At 38.6% G+C, this 24,978-nt stretch overlaps 1 protein-coding gene across 1 annotated transcript; it reads right to left on the bottom strand.

Moving 5' to 3' along the window:
* Positions 1 to 523: 523 nt before the first annotated feature.
* On the bottom strand, positions 524 to 24,945 carry LOC128063349 (cytochrome b5 type B). Its single transcript, XM_052656081.1, has 5 exons — positions 24,729 to 24,945; positions 15,765 to 15,893; positions 15,200 to 15,229; positions 7,072 to 7,100; positions 524 to 4,163 (listed from the first exon to the last, which is right to left on the bottom strand). The coding sequence occupies exons 1-5, from the start codon at positions 24,888 to 24,890 to the stop codon at positions 4,073 to 4,075; spliced, it is 441 nt and encodes a 146-aa protein (XP_052512041.1). The 5' UTR covers positions 24,891 to 24,945; the 3' UTR covers positions 524 to 4,072.
* Between the last annotated feature and the right edge of the window lie 33 nt (positions 24,946 to 24,978).

The raw sequence follows: 24,978 nt of genomic DNA, 5'->3' as shown, positions 1-24,978 counted from the left end.
CCTAAAGAACGATGTCTCACTGGTAATGTTAGAAGGCTATCAGTGTGTTTTAAAAGGTAATTGTAAAAATGGCTTATTTACCTTGTTTTATTAACAGTCACTAGAACTTTGATCTCAATGCTTAATTTCTCCCAACAGTTTAGCTATTTCCAAGAAAAACAACCATTTGAAGACTGGCATTACAGATAACAAATATTATTACCTTGAACTGGCTTCTCTTAATCTGATGGTTTCAGTGAAAACCTGTCTACCTCGTTGCCATATCGTATCTGTTAATACAGCAAAGTCTTGGTTTGTGCCTCTTGTGATTATCAAACGAGCAGCACACATCAAGAAAAGAGCAACAGGAGCAAGAATCTTGGAGAACCGCAGAACTCTCTCCAGTTACACCTAACCCACTATTAGCACAGATGCAGGTGGCTTTTATGCTCTCCAATTCTTTTCTTCCAGAACACCTGAGAACTACAGAACCAAAATTTCTCCTAAAAAAAGAAATTAAAAAAACAAAACAACACAACTGTAGTCAGGGCAAGAAATGGAAAACAGTATCTTTATTGTGTGTAGTTCTAAACAAACATTCACTGTGTGCACATTCCAGCAGACAAAGATCTTTGTTCAAAATATGCCAAAATAAAATAGGTAAACAAACTCCATTTATTGAATACACAAAAGGAAAGTTAATATTACTTGCTCAGAGTGGAGGGTAAAATCAAAAGAAAGAAAGGGAAATCATTGTGCTTTGCTTAAACAGCAAATGGAGAATATAAGTGCAGGTGCAAATTGGCCCCTCAAGTTCATGAGTGAGAAGCTAGGTGTGGAGCAGGTATACCTCTCTGCTTCTTGGAACCTCCCCTCTGAGATCACCCCCAACAAATTACAAACCCAGCTCTCTCCGAGCACAGCCGCCAGATGGGACTAAACTCCTCATTAGTTTCATGATATTTGGCAAAAGAACAAGATGGTTGAAAGAAAGAAGAAAAAAAAGCAGTCTCTGTTGACACAAGACATGTGAATCCATTTCTCCTGGGGAAGGAAGTAACCAACATTACTGTTCTGTGTTTCTCAAATGGAATTTAATCAGAGGGGTATCACTTGAGATTTTAAACATGAGATACTCTCTAAGTAATGATATATCTGGCCTGAAAAGCATTTTTCATTGCTCCACATGGGAACTGAGTGAGTGTAAACACACAATGTTCTTATTTCACAACATGTGCATTTATGACAATTGCTGAAAGAACTTTACAGGGTCAAATGATAGGTTCCAATGAATTTTTGTTGCAGCTTAAGTGGTCACATGAGAACTAAACACAGTATAAACTTTGTCCCCACCACTTTCCTGTCTTTACAAAACGTAAGTCATTTGGAAACCAAAACCAACTCCTGAGAGACAGAGGCAGGAAATCTTGGGACCCGGCACTAACATCCTTATTTGGGGGCACTAATTTCCCCTCATCTCCTCTCCTGTGATCTCCAGCCATTATGCTGACAGTATGGTGGGCGCCGGCGGTTAAGTCTTCCTTGGGAATAAACAACCCAACGCTCCAGAAACACCCCAGGGGGCTCGGGACAACAGGGACTGGCTCCACTGGCTCTGCAGAGGGGTTTTTCACAACCCATCAATGTCGAGGCTGTTTCAAGAATTCCCATCTATGTCTTAAAACAAAAGTCCTTTTTCATAGATTTGGCTAATATACTGTATTACTTTATTGTTTAGAAAAAAACGTCTGTAAGCTCTCACACAAGCTCTACCTTTCACCTGGCTGTTTATAGGCAGCAGAATAATAAGTGGACCCAAAAGTGGTTTTTATAACATAAAGTGACATCACATTAGCAGATCAAAAGAGAGCCCTGGGTATTGGATGGATTTCATGGCTGGCTGAGACAAAGTCTGAAAATCTTTTCCTCTGGCTCTGAATAAAAACAAGTCCAGATGTAAACAGGAAACGACAACCAATATGAAACAGAAAAACATACCTTTTGCAGTGGTCTTTACCTTAAAAAACACCAAAACCCACAAATTTTACTGAAGAATATTCTTTAACATTTCTTCTAAACCAGATGTTTTCCATTCAATTTTGGGGACTGCCAACACATTTTTAATTGATCCAAGTTATCTTCTGGCTTAGTTTTAGCTTGAATGTTCCCTTTTCCAGCTCCTCAATACTTCTTTGTTCTTCATTTCTACCCCAGTGTGGGCCCATGTCATCAGGTGACTTAAATGATTACAGCAATTAAATATCAATCCTTATTCAAGGCAACCCTTCTTTGCCTTCAAATTGAGGAGTAATCAAGTCACACCACCTCTGTTACATAATCATCAAAGATTTTTCTTTCAGTAAATTGTCTTAAAGTGGCATCTTATAACGCATACAAAATATTATCTAAAGATAAAAATTTTAAAGTTAAACCCACATCCCTGACATATAAAAGCTGGCCAGAAATCCCCTAAGATTACTCCATAATGTCATAACCAAGTGCACAGTTACCAGGTTAATGTTATTTTTATGAATTCTGAATTCACTCAACTGCTAAATCACAGGATACAAGACCTGGGGTGAACTTTTTCTTAAGCAGTTTGCAGGGGCAGACACTGGGCTGCTGTGTAGCTTCCTGTCCTGTCAAGTCTCTGGCAAGCAGGAAGAGGGGAGGAGATGCTGAGCAGTGGCCGCGGTCCTCCCTGAGCCACGCAGTTCCCTGCTGTGCGTGACAGCGGCTCAGAGCAGAGTGGCCACCCTCAAGGGACAGGGAGGAAGAGTCCCCACAGCTGTCAGCAGAAACTGCCAGTGACGGCCTCCTCAGGTGCTTCCAGAGAGGAACAGAGCAGCCAAACACGCCGGAGAAACGCCTCAACTGAGGAGAAACAGCAACATAATTCTGAATAACAACCGACTCCTCACGGAAACAGCTACCCAGGGGAAAAAAAAGTAACCACCAGTTTTTCTCCCCCCTCAATGGAAAAACAGCAAAACCACACATTGGAGCCATGGAGGTAAAACGCAGATGAAGCGGAAAACGCTCCTGTCCCACTCTCCTGCTTCCAAATGCCGCTTTGCCATGCGAGCTACTTTACCGGGGCAAACAGAAGGTCAAATACTGCACCTCTGATCAATCTGGAGTCTCTTACTTCTATAAAATGGGGAATAAAAAATTGCCAATTGATTAAAAAAACAGCAAAATCCTTTACAAAACTGTAAAGCTCTAAAGATATACTTACTTGCATTTTACCAATAAAAGGTGGTAACTTTAAAAGAAGAAAAAAGATGGTTAGGAACTGGTGCCAAATCAAAATAAAGGATGAAAATTTTAGCGCTTCTTCTGAACTCTTGCCCTTAGTGTTTTTCAATATTTTTCAAAACAAAGATTACTCTGAATTCACTCTATCATCCTAATTCATCTCTCCCTCTCCCTGTTTTCTCTCCACTCCCAATGAACAAAAGGGAAGCAGAGTTCTGCCCAGCACCACCATCTGATGCCTTAGAGGGTGGCAAGGGCTCCTTGCTACACTTGGCCAGTTTTAACAAATACAAACAAGGAACACGATAATTCTGCAGTTGTGTTTTAAGTCACAGATGTGCAACCTCATGCTATGAATTAAAACCTCTTATGATAAATAATAAAATTAAGTCATAATTTAAAAAATAGGAACATTTACTTAAAAAGGGAAAAAGAAAAGCTTCAAAACCAGAACGTGACACGCTGTTAAATACGTCTAACGTGCGTTCAAAGCACTGGAAAGCAGGCAATTTTACCAAAGGGAATGCCACAGTGACATGTGGACTGTAATCACAGAAGGCAGTTCTGAAACATAAAGGCGCTCATGGAAAAGAGTAAAGAGAGGAAACAAAGGCAAGGATACAGAAAAAAGAGCAGATGCTTTAAGAGTAAGGCTCTGAGAAATGACTTGGACATGGCCGTGGAGCTGAGGTGGATGTCTGGCCAACCATGTGGGTTCCAACGGGTAAGAATACAAATGGCAGGACTCGAGAAGAGGGCACCGCTGCAGGCTCCAAATAAGTCTCTAGTTCTTGCTCCCAAGTGGAAATGCTTTCCAGACTTCAACAAGGTCTCCTCAGGAGGACTTGCTCTCCGCCATGTAGTAACGATACAGAAAACCTAAGAGAATAGCACCCACGATGGGGAAGATCCAATACGACCAGTAGCTAGATGTTCAAGGGGGAAAAAAGCAATAAAATCGTGAACATTTCATACCAAACGTTCCCTATCATTCAACATTCACATTTTAATACTAAAAGTATTTAAATACTTTCACATTTAATATTCTCAAAATCAAAGAATTTTGATTTGGAGAAATTAAAGATTTCAATTAAAGTGAAAATTCCAACAATAATTTTAAAAGGACTAAAAATGGAACATATAGCATGATACCAAAAAAAGATAATACACACACACACACCACCCCCCCACTCAGTACGTGTTTTCACAAAGACATAAATGGTTATTTCTGAGTTATGGGATTACAGATAGTTTAAATTTTTCTTCAAGCCTTTTCACATATTCTACAATTAACATCCTTAAACAGGAAAAGGCCACCATTTTATGTATATAATTATCAGTGTAGAACCAATGATATCTAATACAATTGCTGATGATATTATATCTGCCCCAAATATATTTTTAAATTTAATCCTCACAACAATCCTATGAAATGAGTACTATTATTATTCTCATTTTACACACAGAAAACACAAGCTCTGCACCCAAAATCACAAAGGGAAGTTGGTCAAACAGCTTGATTCCTATCCTCGTTTGGACACTAATAAGGAAAAACACACAAACACACACAGAACATACTGACAGCGCTAATAACATCAGGGAAATGGTAGCTGGCTTAAGAAGTCCTACAAAGAAACCTTCCTCAGTTTAAAGACAGTCATTATTCTCCTCAAAATAGAGAGAATTCCCTGGTGGCCCAGTGGTTAAGATGACTCACTTTCACTGCGGTGGCCCCTGGGTTCAATCACTGGTTGGGGAACTAAGATCTTGCAAGTCACATGGCACAGTCAAAAAAAGAAAAAAAAAATCGTTCTTCTCTATTAGAACTTAATTAACACTGCTAGTTCTAATCCAAATGACCTGGCTGCCCCTCCACTTAAGACATATGCAGTCTTAGTATTAAAAGGCTTTGAAGTCCACAAAAACCAGCTGCAGTTTAATAATAAAAATGATTCTTTTTGCCTGAACATGCCAAGTACTTTGTACATTAAAGTATGGCAGAAAGCTGTTCTGGACAAGTTTAGAATGTCAGCCAGGGAGCATTGCTTAAAGACACAAGCAAGTTGGTCAATATGTACACTAGCTATGTGGCACAGGGAAACATAAAAGTAATCTCCTCAAAAGAGTAATGATTTCAGGTACCTTCCAGGGTAGCCCAAGAGGCAAAAGAGATCAAAAACAGGACCCTTGACAAAACACAGAAGATAAAGCCTTCAGTGCAAAAGCCTAAGAATGGTCAACCATCAATCCTCAGACAACCCTCTGTAACTTTATGACTGCTGAGAACAGAAGTAGAGGAAATGCATCCATACCGCAGCAAAGGAGAATCAGGCTCAACAACAACCTCTTGCCTATAAGACAGAACTCTGTTCATTCAGATTTATCCAGGTTATTGTCTGTAGCTGTGACTGCTATTTTTATTGGTTTGTAGTATTCCACTCTGTGAATATCCCAGAACGAATTCATTCATTTTACTAATGAATGGTTATTTGGGTTGTTTCCAATATTTTAATATCTTGAATAATGTTGCTACGAGCATTCCTGTAATGTGTTCACTAGTATATAAATATACACATTTTTCTTGAGTGTATATATACATATATATATATCCCTAGAAATGGAATCGCTGGATCAAAAGTTAGTATATTATCAAGTTTACTTGATAATGCATAAACTGTTTTCCACAGTGATTGTACCCATTTGCATTTCCTCAAGATCCTAACAGGGCCTAAGAATATTGGTAATTCACTTCCTAAACAACTCCTCTTATTTTTAGAATTTTTAATTTTGGCCAATAGGTGTGAAATATACTCTGATTTTAATTTACATCTCTCTGATGACAAATGAAATCAAATTTTTTTTTAATATGCTCATATTTGTGCTTCCTCTTCTGTAAGGTGCTTAAATCTTTTTCTCATATTCTACAAAGTTATTTTTTAACTGATTTGTAAAAATTCTTTATGTATTCTACACAATAATTCTTAACCAATTTTAAGTGTTGTAAAAGTCTACAACAAGTTTATGGCCTGTATTTTCAAATTCTTTATGGGACTTTGGGCTGAGTATAAATCAGCTGAATTTACTAACAGTTTAATTTCCACTTTCTAAAAATATTCTATCATATCAAACAAAAAAGACATGGTACTTTTATAGGGGCGGGGTGGGGGAAGACAATTTCTCTTTCTATGAAATGCCTTAAGTGAGATCTCAGAACAGCTCTATATAATCTCTGTGAATTTTTATAAGCCAAGGATTCTACAATTATCTCAAGCAGAGACACTATTTAAGGGATGACAAATGCATACTTTTCAGGGCTACCACTACTGTATTAGCAACATTACTGCAAGGGATGTTACTAGGTAAACCTTTGAGAAAACTCAAACTCCTGAATATGACTGCAATACACAATTGTTTTCTTTTGTAAAATGCAATAATAGCACCCATATTGTAGGTGTGTTGTGAGGATTAAAAGAGAATAAGTTTTTAGTGGAAACTGCATAGCTGGGCTGAGCTGCAGAGACTGTGGGTCTGACTTAGGAGTAATACCTGTACACGCACTCTTGCCTCTTACCACATATGACTGATTTATGTCTCAACGAGATTTAAGAATTACTCAAGGCAAGAACTTTTTTGAGATTATTCAAGATGACTGAAACGGGAAAAATTAATTTTGCTAAAGCTAAGAGATTACTGACTTGCAATAATTTTGACCAAAAAAAAGAATGAGCTGTCAAACTATACTCTAAAGTTATGTACATATGTATATTTATGGAAGGAACCTCTTTGCCACATAGTATGTTGGAGCATAAGAAAGTCTATTAAGGGAATACCAACCTTTTGCACGTATTGCTTTTCGGAGGTTCCTGAAAAAGACGCATATTTAAAAACAAACAAAACAAAAAAAGATTAACACAGAGTATATAAAACTTCTCATGAATATTCATGTAAACTATGCAACTAAATAACAACTTCATCTTTCATGTAATTTGATGTTTGCAAGTATCCATATGTAGTGGGAAGATGGGCAATTCTTTTTCTGATAATATACTGGCATTCTCTAGTAAAGCACCACTATGAAAGCATACAGAAATGACCAAAACTCTATTTATCGGAAAAAAAATGCCACTGATACAAACTATATTACAATAATGAACTAATTTGCAGTCACAATGATATGCCTAGTTTAGCTGGGCTTGCCACTGGCAGTAGTTAAAATCACATTTCCTGAAAACATATTTAAAAAATAAAAACTCCTCTCTTGTAACATAGAGATCAACTGGGAAATGCTTAAAAGCATGCAGATAACTGCTCCGTGACTTAGAGAAGCAAACTGGTTTATTCTCTGAAATCATAATAATTAAGATTAGAGATCTTAGGGCTTATTTCACACCAAAAACAGGAAAAATGGGGTTAGAGTTAAAATACCAAAAAAAAAAAAAAGTGGCAGCAACTAATCAAGAGGTACTGATATATCAGTGACAACACAGATGAACCCTGAAAATGTTACTTGACAAAACCAGACAAAAAGACCATGTATTACATAAGTCCATTTACATGAAATGTTCAGAACAGGCAACCAAGAGGCAAGAAAGTAGATCAGTGGTTTCCTAGGGCAGGGAGAGGAGGATCTGGAGGGACATGGAAAATGACTGCTGAAGGTTATCAGGTTTCTTTTTAGAGTGATGAAAATGTTAAAAAATCGATTTGTGATTATGGTTGAACAACTCTAAATATACTAAATACCCTTGACCTGTACTTCAATAGGTGAATTAGATGAAATGTGAATTACATCTTAATAAAGCTGATACCAAAATTTTAAATTCAATTTATATAAATATCAAATGAACTTATGATTTCATTAATTAGTTGTAGAGTACAAAAAAAGCATGCTAACTTACTGCCAGAGGACAGTAACTCATTAGCATAGGTTACTGCTGCCCAAAAGATCATCTCTGCCAATAGTCAGCAGTATGCCAGGGCATGAACACATAATTACAGTTCTCAGTGATCTCCAAGAATTCCAACAACCCTACATACATACTGGCCTAGATACTTTAGAGCAGACCATGAGGTGAGTTTTAGCTTCCTCTATCCACAACACTGTAATTCAAATGAGACCATGCCTCAAACCTGAAAGAACTTCACCTACAGCCAAGTAAAACCTCTAAGAAGTTTTAGATAAATTTATTACTTTACTATTACATTTCTTTCGGATCCCGATGATAACAATCTGGGACATTTCTCCTTGAGTAGAATGAGTCAGGCTAGTTAAAACAAGTTACTGTCAATCTTTGAGAAACACAGCAAATGTTTTGCAGAGTTGAAAGGTGGGAGTGTACTGACGGTTGTGTCTGCATCTCATTTATTACACTGCCTTTCACAATATTCCACTACAGTAACCAAAAAATGATTGAATTCTATGAATAAAATGTCCACGGTCTTTTATGCTTTCACTATCCACAAATATACCAATGATTTATAACACAAAAAATGGAGAATTGGCATTTTTTTTAAAAAGAAGGTAATGTGAAAGGCTTACATGAGAGCATCATGAATAATATATGTATCACTTTGCTTAACCAATCAATAAAAACATTAAAAGCCATTAGTTCATATAAAGGACTATCTCTAGAAGTTTTTAGCTTCTTTTACAACCACCGGCACTGGGTGTGTGCTAACTTGAGTGAACCTCAGACAATGCAGTAAGCAACCCAGAGAAGAAAGAGCAGGGGAACAGAGGAGACATATCGAGACCATAATATACTGAAATGGTAATAGTTCCTAACAAGCAATTTTTTAAAATTTAAATATATATGGTTTCCATCCTTCCTTCCTACTGCTCATTCCTCCTTTTAACCAAGTACCTCAACCCGTTTTAAGATCAAGCTTTCCCTGAAGGCAAAAAGAACGACCACCCTAACACTGGAGGAAAGAGGAGAGAAAGCAGCAAATCCTCTTTAGAATACTGACAGCCAAATAAATGCCAAAGTACAGTTATTCTGCTTTTAATCAACTATAAATGAAAGAGTTGTTTAAGGCACTGCTCACGGTAGCCAAGTGCCTCAGCCACCTTCGGAAAGAAGCCAAAAAAGTTATTTTTAATTTAACAAAATTAAAAAGAAAAAAGTTCTATTAACAGAGAACCTTTCTTCGAGTCTACCTTTCTGTTCTCACTGTGCATAGTTCTCATTTCCACTCCAGAGCTCTGTGCTGAGTCTAACAGATGCTCAGGTGAAATTCCTACAGTTTATGATTGACTTTAATTTACCCCTGTGGGTGTTCAGGCATATCTTGGCTGCTTATGTTCTTGCCCACATGTTAATTTACATGCAAGATTGGTCAGGAGAAGGCACTGGTCTCCATCTTTGGCACAGACAGTAGTAACTATAATACCCTATGATTTTAGTTACAAAAGAGCAGTTCAAATCCAGAGACCTTCTACCAAAAGCTTTCTCAAGTAATTAACATCCATGCTTCTTTCTCCCCCAACAAGTCTGGAATACACTCCCAAACAACCACATCGTTCTAAGTCTACTCTAACTTTAATTCAAAATTAACAGAAATTAACTGTTTAAACAAGGTGGTTCCTCAAGTTCAAGATTCACTAAGGCTTTAATTCCCTCATAAAATAAATGTGTAAATAAATACATGCACATACATATAAATACTAAACAAAGGAAATAGTTCATGATTTTTGAGTAACCTTTTTATTAATGCTGATTATAACTGAAATTACATCTGGTATCTTTGGGCTCCATGCTAAATCAGTTTCCTTACTTGTGAACTGAAAAGCTTGTCAGATGAACCTGAATTCTAAAGTCATATTCGATTAACTCAACACATTTCTCTGACCCCAGGGCATTGTAGCAAAACCTATAAGAGCAGACTTCTGAAGATCAGAGAGATGTTAATACCATGCTCCCACGTTCAGGAAGACTGAAGAAGCACAACCACAAAGAGATGCTTCTATCTCACAGATCCTCTTCTGATATGCTTTCACGTGGTTAAAACAATGATAAAGAAATCTCGTAACTGGCAAACATATGGGGAAGGATTTAGGGATCAGTGGGGGGGGGGGTGATTTCACTATGAACCCTGTTTAGGGAAAAAAACATAGGAGAACACATTCTTAAGGAATGGTGTACTCTGTCACCAGAATATAAACATAGGAAGCAATGAGTCAAAATTATGGTTATGAGGCATTCAAATATACAGACATGGCATTATACGTATACTTCAAGCCTAAATAGCTTATATTTAGACTTTCAGAGATTTAAATAAAAGGGAAACATAAGGTATGTAAGAAGCTTATGTGTTAATTCCTAAATTGAATATTTGCCATTCCTAGAGGATTCCACAGAGAAGGCAATGGCACCCCACTCCAGCACTCTTGCCTGGAAAATTCCATGGATGGAGAAGCCTGGTGGGCTGCAGTCCATGGGGTTGCTGAGAGTTGGACACGACTCAGTGACTTCACTTTCACTTTTCACTTTCATGCATTGGAGAAGGAAATGGAGAATCCCAGGGACAGCGGAGCCTGGTGGGCTGCTTTCTATGGGGTCGCACAGAGTCGCACACGACTGAAGCGACTTAGCAGCAGAGGATTCCAAGTATTTAAAATTGGAAGAAGTGGATTTTAAGCCACAGGACACCTTCAACAAATTTAAGGAGTATCTGGGTGGCCTGGTAGTTTTTGTAGCTTTTTATTTAGAATAGTTTGGTTTGTATGTGGCCAGAAACTAGCTATCACTATATGAATTCTAATGTTAGGTTCATTGTACAATCTAGGAAGTCTGAGTTTTGAAAGTACATGTCAATATATTCAGGGCCATGGGGGTGTGGATCTTGAGGACAGCCTTCTCATGAAGCTCCAATGTACTAAGATTTCTTTCTAGATAAGAATACAGTTTTAACAACTACTGTCTTGTAAAGCACTAATGGCTGGTCAGCCCAGTCATACAAAACATAGTTCCCTGTACGTAAGGGCAAATGCAAACATGAAAAACACCTGCTGAGACAAATTTCTACATGACTTTCTCACCCACTGTGACAAGATATAGAAGATAACATGGAAGGAAAAAATTAAAACACTCAGAGACTATTCTACTTATCACCACACTGGAGGGCTGATTTGAAAAAGATGTTACCCCTGTCCTTCTGACATCTTGTTTTGCAAAACTACCCGTCATTCCTAAATAAAACATTACAAGGAGAGACACTAACCCTTGAGATTTCTCAAGAAGGGTGTTTTGTCTTTCAAAAGTGACCTTGCCATTATAGTCTGCTTTATTTCAAAAGATTATGTTACAAAATACAAATGTTAGGTAAAAAAACAAACAGTCAACAATGAAAGAATCACACAAAATTCTTTGGTAAATAGCAAGCACTACTCATCCTAAGGCATATCCATTTCAAATATTAATAAACTGGGTTGTAGGTATGATAGGAATATTTAACAATTCTTAGAAGGAAATTTTCAGTATGATGCAACCAACTACATCACAAAACTATGAAGTATGCGTTCTTTTTAGTTTCCCTCTCATAAAAGAGAAGGTAAACGGAACATTATGTATGTTCCTGTATGTAACTATAATAGAAAACTCCGTATAACAAACAAAAGTCTGTAACACCAGGGAGAGAAAAATGTGCTTGCCTTTAAATGTAATTTACAAATTACTTCTAACATAGATGGAACTGACTAGATTTCAAGTTAAATTTCTTAAGCTGAAAAATGAAGTTTAAGAAACATGCTAAGCTTTTATAGAGACAACCTTACTTGCTTAAAAAGATGTTAATAAATTGATAGGGAACAGTCACTAAGGTAAAATGCTTTAGTAGAAAGAAGCAAGGGTCAGAACATCATGTGCGAGATTTTTAAAGGATGGGGTAGTTAAGTTAGTCTGTTGGTCAATCCATCTGCCTTCCACCCATCCACTTACATTTATGTATGCACAGAATCTCTTCAGAAGAGTAAACGGGCAAATGGCAGCTGGCTACCTCAGGAGAAGGGGACCTGGGAGACAGAGCTGGCGATGGGAATCATTTTTATAGTACACTTTTTTGTACTATGAATTTTTAACCATGTACACCACAAACTTCCCATTCAAAAAATTTAAATGGAAGAATGGTTAAGTTATTGGGTCTATTCACTACAATGAGACTTGACTAGTGAAGCAGCTGGTACTAGAAAATACCTTCTGAATAAATGAATGAAACAGTACCACATTTTTTGGTCAGGTTGGATCTGTATGTTACCTTATCTCCTGAACTGACTGATAAAGATTCTAACCAAGAATTAAAGGCGTAATCAAGAGACGTCACTGACCACAAATGTATCTTGGTTACTTGCAGCACAGTAGACAGGCAAATGGGCACAGAAAACAGTTTCTAAGGTGAGTTTCCATAACTCAAAAGCAGACCAGAAAAAAGTTAACTCAAATGTGAATAGAAGACTGATAGCATGGGGAATAATTCAGCTGAGAAGAGATTTAAGAGATAAAAATGTTTTTAATTCTAGTTATCTTCAACTGAAGCAGGTAAGAAAAACATCCGCAGTCTCTAAGCTTTTAAGCTCTGGTATTGTAACAAACACTTCAAGGTCCTGAACCTCAGGCATTATAAGGAAACAATGGTGACCATTAGTGTCAAAGCAAAAGTAGTATGAAAAGTAGTTTCTAAAAAACTGGGGAAAAGTTCCTGATTCGCACTTGGGAATAGAATGTTTTAGGTGTTTTAAAAAAAGTTTTGTTTTGTTTTGTTTTGGCAGGGGTGTGGGGGTAGTTTCAGGAGTTGTGGAGGGAAGAGAAAAGCAGAGAAATAAAGGAAGAAGGGAAATGAAAACTTTGTCCATAAGGCGGAAGAAACCTCTTTACAGAGGTTCTGAAACCTTAACCGAAAGCATAGTAATGAAATGAATTTGACATTTATTTCTTCATGGTAAATGTAAAAAAAATTAACAAAAGAGATAGCTGCAGCCTAGATGCAGAAGGGCTTATTTAAAACCTATGTAACAAATAAATCTGAAGGCTCAAGAATTTCTTTCTGGAACTAAAATCAGGCTGGACTATATAAGCTCTATGACAACCTATGTAGGTGGTCTTGAAAATTTTCCTAAAGGTGCCCCTTGGCTGGTCTGCCTGAAGTACAGCAATGTGACTTGGAAACACTCAATAATCAGACTCTCTATTTAAAGGAGACTGTCCTTTGAGTAGAGCAGACATGAGGAAAACAGAGCCTCGAAAACACTGCCCTTAATCACTGTTTAGTTTAAGCCAGGCTGGGGCCAAACTACATTTGGAGACTTCTAAATTCTTACCAAATTTCATCAAATCTCACCAGCTAAAAGGGTTTATTTCTTATAAAAAGTTCAAGGCTCAACAGTTTTAATTTATCTGAGACATCTCTAGTTACTTTTTTGGTCTACAGAAGGCAGACAGTGCTTTCCACAGAACAGAATTAAAAGCTCCCTAAAAGTTTTCACATGAAAAGATGGGCATGTCATTCAGCCAAATGTCTGGCGCTTGGCTACCTGGGTTACTTTAAATGCAAACTCCCACCTGCAGAGAGCATGAATCAGTAGTAGTAATGGAAGCCCAGGGAATACGCACTTTGGAAAACATGCCAAGAGATTCCAATACAGGCGGTGCAAGGAGCAGAACTGGAAGAACACTGCTCTCCATCCCTAAGAATGGTCCTAACGACATACTACACCACCAAGGAAGAGAGTGGCAACAAGAAGCAATTTGTAAGACTTACGGACACTGGAACTCACCCCCCACACACAGATTTTGTTTGTTTTAATATAAAAAGTGCTCTCAGGGTGCTATGAACAAGTGGGTTATGGTTCCTGAATTAAGGTACATCTCCTGTACAAACAGGCATATCCCTCAAATCAGATGTTGACCTCTGAGAGCAATGGTTTCTGGACATGTTCAATATACCAAACAAGCCATGCTTAGTTCAAATTTTACCTTAATTACACAAGTGAAGATTCAAGAATGGATAGCACACGTGTTAGGAGGGGAAGACAAACTACCAGTGCTCGCAAAGCCTTTAAGGAACCACTTCACATCCCCTTCATAAACAATTCAACAGTTCAGAGTAGCAGAGTGCAACAAGATGGAAGAGTTAATTTACACAAACACTGGATGGTGGGAGAACAGGTGGCAGAATCTGTCAAGCAACCTCTAGAGCTGAAAGAATCTGTGTGTCTTGGCCAACTTTGCTGTCACACAGGCTCAGAATTCCAGCTCAATGCGGAAAGAGAAGCTAGAAGGAGGAAGGGGGAAGGAGCATTGCCTCTATGAAGTTCTGATGACAACCAACTGCTGTGTCTTTAAATTAAGAAAGTAGAAGAGTCAAGGAAAACAGAAAAAGAAATGAGGGAATAAGGGAAGTGAGGCATCCAGCTTGCGGGAAACAAAAAGGCATTCAAATTTTCTTCCTGGTACATTATGCAGTGCACATTAAAGTTTTCAAATATTTAATCTTTTACTTTTGTGGTATCACTGAGTCAATGGGAAGGGTGTGTAGACCTATTTGAGCCCAGACAACAGGGTAATGGGGACAGAAAGGCCTGTTCTAGTTAATTACTCAATTATTCCAGTCTACAACTTGTTATAAGACTTGCAAGAATAAATCAACTTTCCAATTCTTTTGCCAACACAGAAGCAATTATCACCTATACTATTGAATGTAAGAACACGAGTCATAGCTTTAGAGTTTCAATTTTTTAAAAAACTGAATAGGGGCCTGAACGAAATGTTCCTATTGTTCAAGACTCCGCTACTTTTTTCTGAGATGGTACTGGATGCAAATTCCTGAAAAAAGGGATTTTTGCTTGAAGGGAAAAGTAAACATTTCTTGTTAAAATACTTAAAAAAAAAAAAAAAAAGACAATTCCATTTGAGTAAATAGAAATATAAACACTTGAAACACACAAGAGTAATAGAGGACTTCTTACCTTGCTACCACCTCCAGGTTTAAGGTCATTCTGTTTAAAGAGGAAACATTTATAATAATTTAAGACACATCCAAACAAACTCTCATTACGCACTTATTTTTAACTTTGGGACATGAGCCTGCCTTCTGGTAGCAGTTCCCTAGGACATGTCAGGGTTTGCAAAAAGGTCCTGCCCACTACCCCCAGCCTCTTCGCTGCACCCCTGACTCTGAGCACATCACAGTCCCTTGTTAGAGTGGCATGGCCCACAGTCACCACTTTTAGCAAAGAATCTGCAAGAACAATCAAAGCACTATATTTTAGATCATGATATTAACCTCATTACCAAGAAATTAATCAACTAAAAACCCACTTCCAAAATCAGTTCCTTTTCAGAGATACTCTATGTGCTGATTTACAAACAAGAAGCTCCAGCTTAGCACAGTAAGGCTGGATGATTTTGGAGAAAATTTAGCCTGATGGCTGGGCTGAATGAATCTCCATTTTAGTCACTCATTCCCTCATCACGACCTGTGGCTGCTAGCTTCCTCTCTCTACAAGCACGCCTAGCTCGGCTGGTTCTTACCGGGTGCACGTCACCAATGTAGTACTGCTTGAGCATTTCTCTGGCATCTGAGGAGTGGCCTACATCTTCAAAGCTTTCAGTTGCATCTCTTCCAGCTTGTTCCATCAGAACCTCTTCTCCACCAGGATGCTACAAGAAAAAGATATTTATTAAAGAAAGGGCTCTCTAAAAAGCTAACTGATAAGAGCTCCTCCCCCGCTGCCCTCCTCTTTCCGTTTTTCTCCTTTAAATGGCAGCAATGGGACGAACCAGCACTGTATACCCTGTGACAGGAGCAATGGCGAGAACACTACATAATTCCCGTGTCTTCTGGCCAAAAATGCATACTGTGGGTTTAATTATGAGGAAACCTAGGAAAATCGCAAACTGAGAGACATTCTACAAAATGATCTGCCTGTGATCTCCAAAAATATCAAAGTCAAGAAAGCCAAGGAAAGACGATTATTGTATTCCTGGTCTGGGATGATTCCACATGCTGCGGGGCAATTAAGTCCATGCGCCACAACTGATGAGCCCGCAATTACTGAGAAGCACAGGCTCTAGGCCCACAGGTTTCAGTAGATTAGTTATTGCCTAATGAGTTTGAATGAACTCCGGGAGATGGTGATGGACAGGGAGGCTTGGCGGGCTGCGAAACATGGGGTCGCAAAGAGTCGGACATGACTGAGAGACTGGACTGAACTGAACTGAACGGTTATGAAGTTTGTCTGGGGTAATGAAAAAGCTTTAGAAATAGATAGCAGTGTTGGTTGTACAAACTGTGAGTGCAATTAATGGCACCTAATGGTACAGTTAAAAATGGTTACAATGGCAAATTTTATGTGTACTTTACCACACACACATACAAAGCTTGGTTTACATACCTATAATTAACGTAACCCAAAAATTTACTTTTGTCTGAATCATAGCAAAATAAAACAAGTAAGACCAAAAGAGTCTGGAGGTTAGTGAACTAGATTGGTTACCAGTGCTATTCAAATCTATCACACAATCATAAATTTCTCCCTGTTTTTATTAAGTAGACCTAACATAAGGTGGTACACATTTCCCATTTTTTTCTGCTTTACTTTTAAATTTCATATGAATCTGCAAAGATTCTTCTGAATTTGACAGCCTTTATGTTTTAAGACTAATGGATCTTGTCTTAGCTTTTATTGTATAAGCAATTAAATAACATTACAAATATTTCAAATAAACTATATGGCAGTCAAGATCATAAACTTTCAATTGATGAAACAATGCCTGTGATGGATTCATTTCTATTTCAGTCCAGCAATAATCAAGTGAAATACTTTATAGATACAAAGGCAACTTTGTGATGTTCTTCTGTGAAGGGTTTTAGTAAATTCACGAAATATATGGCAGGGAGCAGGGGAAATCTTTCAGCTTTTCATTAAGTTCATGTACTAAGTATTATTGAAAAGAGGACAGAAAATTTATATTTTAATACAGAAAAGAAAGAAGACAAATTGCTAACAGAAAATAATACCTCTAGATTGCTAATTCTATGGAATGGATAAGGAACAGATCGACAGAAAAGAGAATGTGAAGAATGACAGTTACAGAATAAAAATCTTGTTGGGAAAAAAATTACACAAATTCTCTGTGAATGGAAATTCCATAGTGATGTAATAAAAATGTAACAATAGGATATGCTAAAGACCACCTGACTTGGAAAATGAAATCTAGAAACATTAAGATTATGGAAGCTGCAAAATTAGGCCAGGCTAGCCAAACAGATTAGCAGAATACTAATCATCAAAATAAGATATGGAGGTTAAAGTTTTGGAGAGGATAAAAACTACTTCCTAAAAAATAGTCTGGCAACTCAAAGAAAGATAAGAGATCTGGGTGGTGAACAGCAGGAAATGGTGCAGGTCCATAGGTATTTGCGTTTGGATGAGAAAGAACCGAGTAAGGCAGGGGTGTGACCTAGGAGAGGTTAACTTGATGGCTGCCAGAAAGGGTGTAACTTCGGCAGTTCCAACTGCTCAGGGTCTAAATATCAGGTCTGCAGATCCAAACATACCTCACCCCCACCAGATGATATACCCTTATTCCCCACCATGTTAGGTCCTACTGCTACAGATTCGCACAATTCCTTAGGCATCTTCATGGTGTTTATCACAACTCCAACTGTTTATTTAACGTCTTCTTCCTGAACTAGACTAGAAGCTCCCCAAGAACAGGAACCATGGCTGTCTTACTCATGGCCATACTCCTGAACATAACCTGGAATACAGTGAGATCTCGGGGGCGCTCACGGTGCCTTCCTCCTCTCCCACCTGCCCTCTCTCCCTCTCTGGCATGTATGCGGCACAAATACACAAGCCAAAGTCAAAATGTCAATCAGGGCAGCTCACCTGGGCAGTGCTAAAGGTTAAATTTTGCCTCATGTTATTTCTAGCTTTCCCTAGGACTAGCCACATGGGCCTGTTTGAGAAAAGAAAGCATACTTTCTATAGATTTGTTAATTCCACAAGCTATATAACGACTGAATTGCACTTTCATTTGACCAGCCTTGGAGAAAGACAGTAAGAAATGTGCTTAGTCAAATTCTGAAGCTCTCAGGGGGTGGCACCAAGCAGAGCCCACATTCTGTCTTTCCTAAGGCAAGACTCCTCTACCACGCACAACAATTGCTTGTGCACAGATCTCCTCTTCCTGGCAAGTCCAAAGCATCTAATTCACCTTTACGTCTTCAGGGCATGTGCTAGTTACTATGCACTCAAAAGATGCTGTAGGAAACAACATAATTTTTAATTATTAATAAAAACAGCCACTAACACTTACTGAGCTCTATATACCAGGTACCACAATAAGTCTTTGTATGAATTACCTAAATTAACTGTCTCAACAACTCTGTGGAGTAGGCACTATAATTTCCCTTGAACAGATGGGAAAAGGTCTTTACAGAGCACATTTCCCTAAAGTTACAGTAAAGTAGGACACTGAACAAGACTCTTTAACCCCACAGCCCACATCCAGTCATTAGAATGTTTTATATACCAAATGTGTATATATATACATATGTGTGCACGTATATATATATACATCTCAACAAAATTCTCTTCAAAAGACACCTAAGAAAATGAAAAGGCAAAATACAGACTGTGAGAAAATATTCACAATACATATTTCTGAAAGGACTTGCATCCAGAATATGTAAAGACTGCCTTTAAGTCAGTAATAAGAAAACAATAGAATTAAAAATGAGCAAGACTGAATACACACTTTATAAGACACACACAAGGCCAATCAGCCCTTGAAGATGCTCAAAATCACTAGTCATCAGGGAAAAGCAAGTTAAAACCATTATTATATACTGGCACACATCTATCAGAATGGCTAAAACTAAAAGCACTGACAATACATCATGTGTCAGTGAGGATGTAGAGAAACTGGAAGACTGACACGTTGCTGATGTGACTGTAAAATGATGGGGCCACTCTGGGGAAAAAGTCTGCCAATTGCTTCAAATGTAAAACAAAAACTAAAGAAAACAAAAAAATATGAGCTATGGGAAATCCCTGGCATCCAATGGTTAGGACTCAGCTTTTACTGCCAAGGGATCCCTGGTTGGGGAAATAAGACCCCACAAGCCATGTGGTACAGTCAGAAAGGAAAAAAACAAACAAACAAACAGTACTCTCACTTGTAGGTATTTCCCCAAAAGGAATGAAAATGTGTCTACACACAGCTTTATTCATAATAGCCAAAAAAAAAAAAAAAAAGAGGAAACAACCCAGTGTCAATCAACAGGTGAACAGCTAAATTTTAGTACAGTTACAATGAAATAATAAGCACTAAACAGGAACACGCTGCTGACACATAGCAAAAATATAGATGAGTCTCACAGATACGTTAAGTAAAAGATGTCAGACACAGAACAAAGCGTGAGAAATCAATCACTGGTCGCACAAGAACACAGATGGTAGGAATGTTCTCAACAGTGATGGTGATGGGGACTATACAGGTGAGACCTTTGTCAAAGCTCATGGAACTCCACATACAAAATCTCTATGTTCTGTTGTATGGACGTTAGATCTCAACAGTGTTGACTTAGATGGGGGAAAAATCTACACAGCAAAATATTACTAACAACCCAAATGCTTATAAATAGGAGACTGCTTGAATAAATCAGAATCAGTTCAACAATTTCTTGAATAATAACAAAGTGTTCCAGATGTGGATATGGAAAGACTCTTGAGATATATAGTTACGTGAAAAAGACAAGTTATCAGTTACCTTATGGGTAGGGGGGAAAAAAAAGAATCAGAGGAACTACATTCACTTTTGCTTACAGGCACAAAAATAAAACTCTGCAAAGACTCACAAACAGTAGTAGTTAATTTTAGGAGGAAGTGGAAGTGGGCAGATGGGAAGAAGGCTTTGCACAGTATACCTATATGACCTACTCAAAAAATTAAAAAATTACCTGGGTTCCAGAAAAAAGGTGCTAGTTCTAACTTCCCTCTAACACATTCCCACCCTTCCAAATTACATCTAAGATGTGGAAGGTGGTGGCTGTAAAACAGACCTAATTCTATATTCTATAGCCATGAAAAAACAAAAAATAGAGGCAAATCCTAATGTCATGGGCACAGGCTATCTGGTCAGACTGCTTGTACCACTTAGCATTATGACTTTTTAAAAGTTATTTCTCTACCCCTCAGTTTTCTCATCTCTAAAATGAGCTATTAAGTGGATTAAAAAAGAAATTATATGCAAGCTGTTAGAATAATAAGCACCTAACACAATCTATTACTATTCTGAATCAATTAATAGACACTATAACTTGATTATGGAGAAGGCAATGGCACCCCACTCCAGTACTCTTGCCTGGAAAATCCCATGGACGGAGGAGCCTGGTAGGCTGCAGTCCATGGGGTCGCTGAGGGTTGGACACAACTGAGCCACTTCACTTTCACTTTTCACTTTCCTGCATTGGAGAAGGAAATGGCAACCCACTCCAGTGTTCTTGCCTGGAGAATCCCAGGGACGGGGGAGCCTGGCGGGCTGCCGTCTATGGGGTCGCACAGAGTCGGACACGACTGAAGCGACTTAGCAGCAGCAGCAACATAATTTGATTAAGGAATACTATGATTCTATTTCTGTTTATCAGTCAGTTCAGTCGCTCAGTCACGTCCGACTCTGGAAACCCATGGACTGCAGCACTCCATGAAAGATGGAGGATTCAAATTCTTGAGATTTAAAGAGTTCCTTTCTTCCCTTCTATATTGTTTTTCCCTTCAATCTAGTCTGAAAACCTCAGCAAAAATAATATATTTGAAATAAGTTCCTTCAATGTCACCCCCATGTTAAAACACATCAATGGTTTTCCATTTACTTATGGTATGGTTCACAAATCCATACCACCTACCCAGCCTTGCCTTTCCTGGCTCCTGCCAAGTTCTTTGGCCATTCTTGACCTTTACTGGATACACTAAAGCCACAGCTGCTTTCAGTCCCACCAACATGCCAAACTCTTGCTTGACTTTGCAAATGCCGTAGGAATGCTCTTTTCTTTCATCTTCCCAAAGCTAGTTCCCTCTCATCAACGAAAAGTCATCTTCACAGAAGCTTTCCCAGATCACTCTTATTAAAGTAGATTTCCCCACCATGGCCATTTTACTTTCTCAACTTCTTGCCTGTTTCCTTCCCAGGAAGGAAACATTTGGCTGTTTTTGCTTTGTCTCCCTTAGAAGGGCAGCTTCAAGAGGGCAGATCTGTCTATTTTTATACTACCAGGACCTAGTACCACAGCACTTGAGAAGAGTCAGCACTAAACAAACATTTGCTGAATGAATAAAATGCTATCCCATCTGTGAAAGTGAAAGTGAAGTCGCTCAGTCGTGTCCGACTCTTTGCGACCCCGTGGACTAGTAGTCCATCTGCGAAGCAGATCCTAAAGCAGTATACCCACTCACCCCAAGAGTCACTGAAAAAGTATATAGAAAGCTTTAAAACAGCGCAATGGGTTATTTTAGGTTACTGTTGTCAGAAATGGTTAATTATACATAAGACAATGGTTTCCCAACTTTTCCCACTTGTGATACAATAAGAATATAAACTGAAACGAAGTTCACAAAATCATATTTACCCTTGCTAAGATGTACTTCGATATTCTGTAGTCAATGGCATAAGATATTGTAAACATTTCTACGTGATTTTTTTCAAAACCACTAAGTAACAGAAATACTGATGTGTACGATTGCAATGGTTTGGTTTTTCATTTGTGATTTCAATAAATTAAATCAATACCACTGAGTGAAAACTACAAAATTAATCTATTAGAAGATAATTCAATTATATTATCAATCCTAAATTATCACATTCAAAGTCCAGAGTAACACTTTAACCATATTCATTAATCAAAAAAGAAAGCAATCTATAAATGCTAGATATTCAAATGAGGAACCTTTTTCTAAGGAGGAGTGAACTCAGATTAGAAAGTAAAGGATGAAAATTGATGTTTCTTCCTGGTCTGATCTAACAACAACCCAATTCCTCCAGACCTGCAAGACAAAAACCTCAGTCACCCTTGACTCTCAAATTCAAGGCATCATAAAAAAAAAAAAAAAAAGGCATCATTAAATTTATTGGCTCTACCGTCACAGTACATCCAAAATCTGACACTTCTCACTACCCCACTACCACCACCCTAGCCTAAGCCACTATCTCTAGCCCGAGTTACCGCCACAGCCTCCTAACTGGATTCAAGTGTTCCTTCAGTCTCTTCTCAACAGTGCCGTCAGTGATGCTTGAATAGTAAACCATTAAGTCACATATTACTGGTCCTCTGCCCCACTATGCTTACCCATCTCAGAACAAAAGTCAAAATCCTTTCTAAAACCAGCAAAACTGTACTTGACCTGCTCCTCACCTTGATCATGCTGACCTCATCTACTACTCTCCAGCCACCATATAACCTCCCTCACTGTTCCTCAAACACACTGGACAAACTCACACCTCAAGGCCTTTGAATTTGCTTTGAACAAGCTCTTCCTGCTGATATCCACAAGGCCAGCTCCCTTAACTTCTCTCTGGCCTTTACTTTAGTCATAATCTTGATAAAGCCATTTCTGGCCACCATACCTAGAATTTCAACCTTTCATCTTCATGCTGTCACTCCATACACATCCACAGTCCTCTTCTCTGCTTCATTTTTCTCCTTAGCACTTGACTTGGAATGAACAAGAACACAGGGACAGAGACTCTGGAACAGGGTAAGTGAGAATGGTGAACTGCAGGTAAAGATCTGCAAGTCAAGCTTGAAAGGCCGTCCTGGCACACCTATGATGTCTCTGGCTCCATCAGCACGTGGTGAACCACGCTAGTAACTGTTCAAGATTAAACTAATGTCCACTACATGCACTGAGTGTTCCTTCCAGGTTCATTATCTATTCTGAATCAATCAAGAAGAAACTGGGGGGGAAATGAAACCACAAAAGCCCCCCATACTGGCTACCCATTTTGAACTATGCTTTACTGTGCTACAAGCCACACTGGAAACTTATGAGGCATACACTAAAGTACAGCTAAGACTAGAATTCCAAAGTCCTGCTATGTAGACAAGAGAAACCATGGAATTCATCTAAGACACATCCTGCCACTAATCAGTTGCCTGACAAAAATCTTTCTGAACCTATTTCTTATATCCCTGCTAAAATAAGGATCAATACTACCCAACTCACTCTCAATTAGTCACTTTGAGGCTGAAATAACAGGAAAGCACTTTTAAAAGCGTTTAACTGCCATAAACCCCACAAATAAAAGAAGTTACTAAATGGTAAGATGTTAACTTCTTGGCCACTAGAAAGATTTATTAAAATCAATGCTGTTTTGGGGGAACTTTAGGTTTAAAAATTTTTTTTAGAGATTTATGAATCAGGATGTAGAGCTTTATGCCCTAAGCCCCAAATTAATAGAAACAAAATTTTTACTAGTATATTTATTTCATAAAGAGAACTAAGAGAAATAAAACTTTTTCTCAGTGTTAGTAGGTTTGTATTATACAAATATGCCCAAGAAATTAACCATTAGATTATTAATCTGCTGCTCAAAATAAAAATATACACATCAAAAATAAATCACCAAACACATTTACACTTAAAATATCCCAAACCCTCAGGGATTGGGATTGAGAGGAATGACTGCAAAAAAGCACGAGGGAAATTTTTACTGCAATGAAAATGTTCTTTCTCAACTGGAGTTGTGAATACATGGATGAATATATTTGTCAAAACTCATCAAACTGTACATTTTAAACATGCACGATTTATTGTATGTAAATTACACCTCAATAGAGTTAAATTAAGTGTATTTCTTAAAAAAAAAAAAATCAGTTGCACCATTCTCAAGGAGAACTTGTAAAACCTAACACACATGCTTGATTTACAAAAGAGGTAACAGAGTCTGAGTCAGAAGCCAAAAATAATAAACCCCAAATCAACTCATAACCTCTGGCCTCAAGGTCTGCTCAAAACAAGAAAAAGAAAGGCAGCATAATGGCAGGAAGGGAGAAGACATCTCAGCTTCTTCTCAAGAAAATTAAAACCAAACAGTGGTATTACTTCAGAAGGCACAGTGAAAAAAAATGAGTAGAGATTTGGCGCTTTCAGACCTAGGTTCGAATGACTCTAGGCTGTTAGGTGAGAAACTGAGGCTCGGTTTTCCTTTCTGTAAAATGGTGATACCGGTGACTCAAAAGTTTAGCCAAGCAAACAGTAAGTGCTCAACATGTGACAGAAGCATATTATCGAAGGTACCAGAACTCAGTGCCGGAAGAAATGCACGCAGACCTAAAGTTCGCCCGCCACCCCACCAAACTCCGTCTCGAAGGGTCGCGGTCCCTTTTCGTACGCCTCCTCGTCCTCCGCTAGGCCTCACTTCCCTCCCACACGCCCTACCAGCGTTTCGGGGCCCGCACCCCCTCAGCGCAGTCCACCTCCTGGGCCCCACCTCGTCAAGAAAGCGGCTGACATCGTAGACTCGCCCGTGGATCACCAGCCATATGTCCTTCGAGGAGTTGCGCTTCGCCACCTCCTCCAGTCGGTAATAGGTGACGGAAGTCTCGACTCCTTGCTCTTTTCCATCGCCGCCGCTTGCTACCACAGTCGCCATTGGGCCTGAGATAACCTCTTTCCCACCGCTATTCTGGTTTCCACTACCAACTTCCTGGAAGTCGACCTGCCGCTCTGTCCTCACCGGC

Source organism: Budorcas taxicolor, chromosome 18 (assembly GCF_023091745.1).
Source record: "Budorcas taxicolor isolate Tak-1 chromosome 18, Takin1.1, whole genome shotgun sequence".
In the NCBI taxonomy this organism is placed as follows: domain Eukaryota; kingdom Metazoa; phylum Chordata; class Mammalia; order Artiodactyla; family Bovidae; genus Budorcas; species Budorcas taxicolor.
Note: the sequence above shows the minus strand (reverse complement) of the source record. Positions and strands in the feature narration are given on the sequence as shown.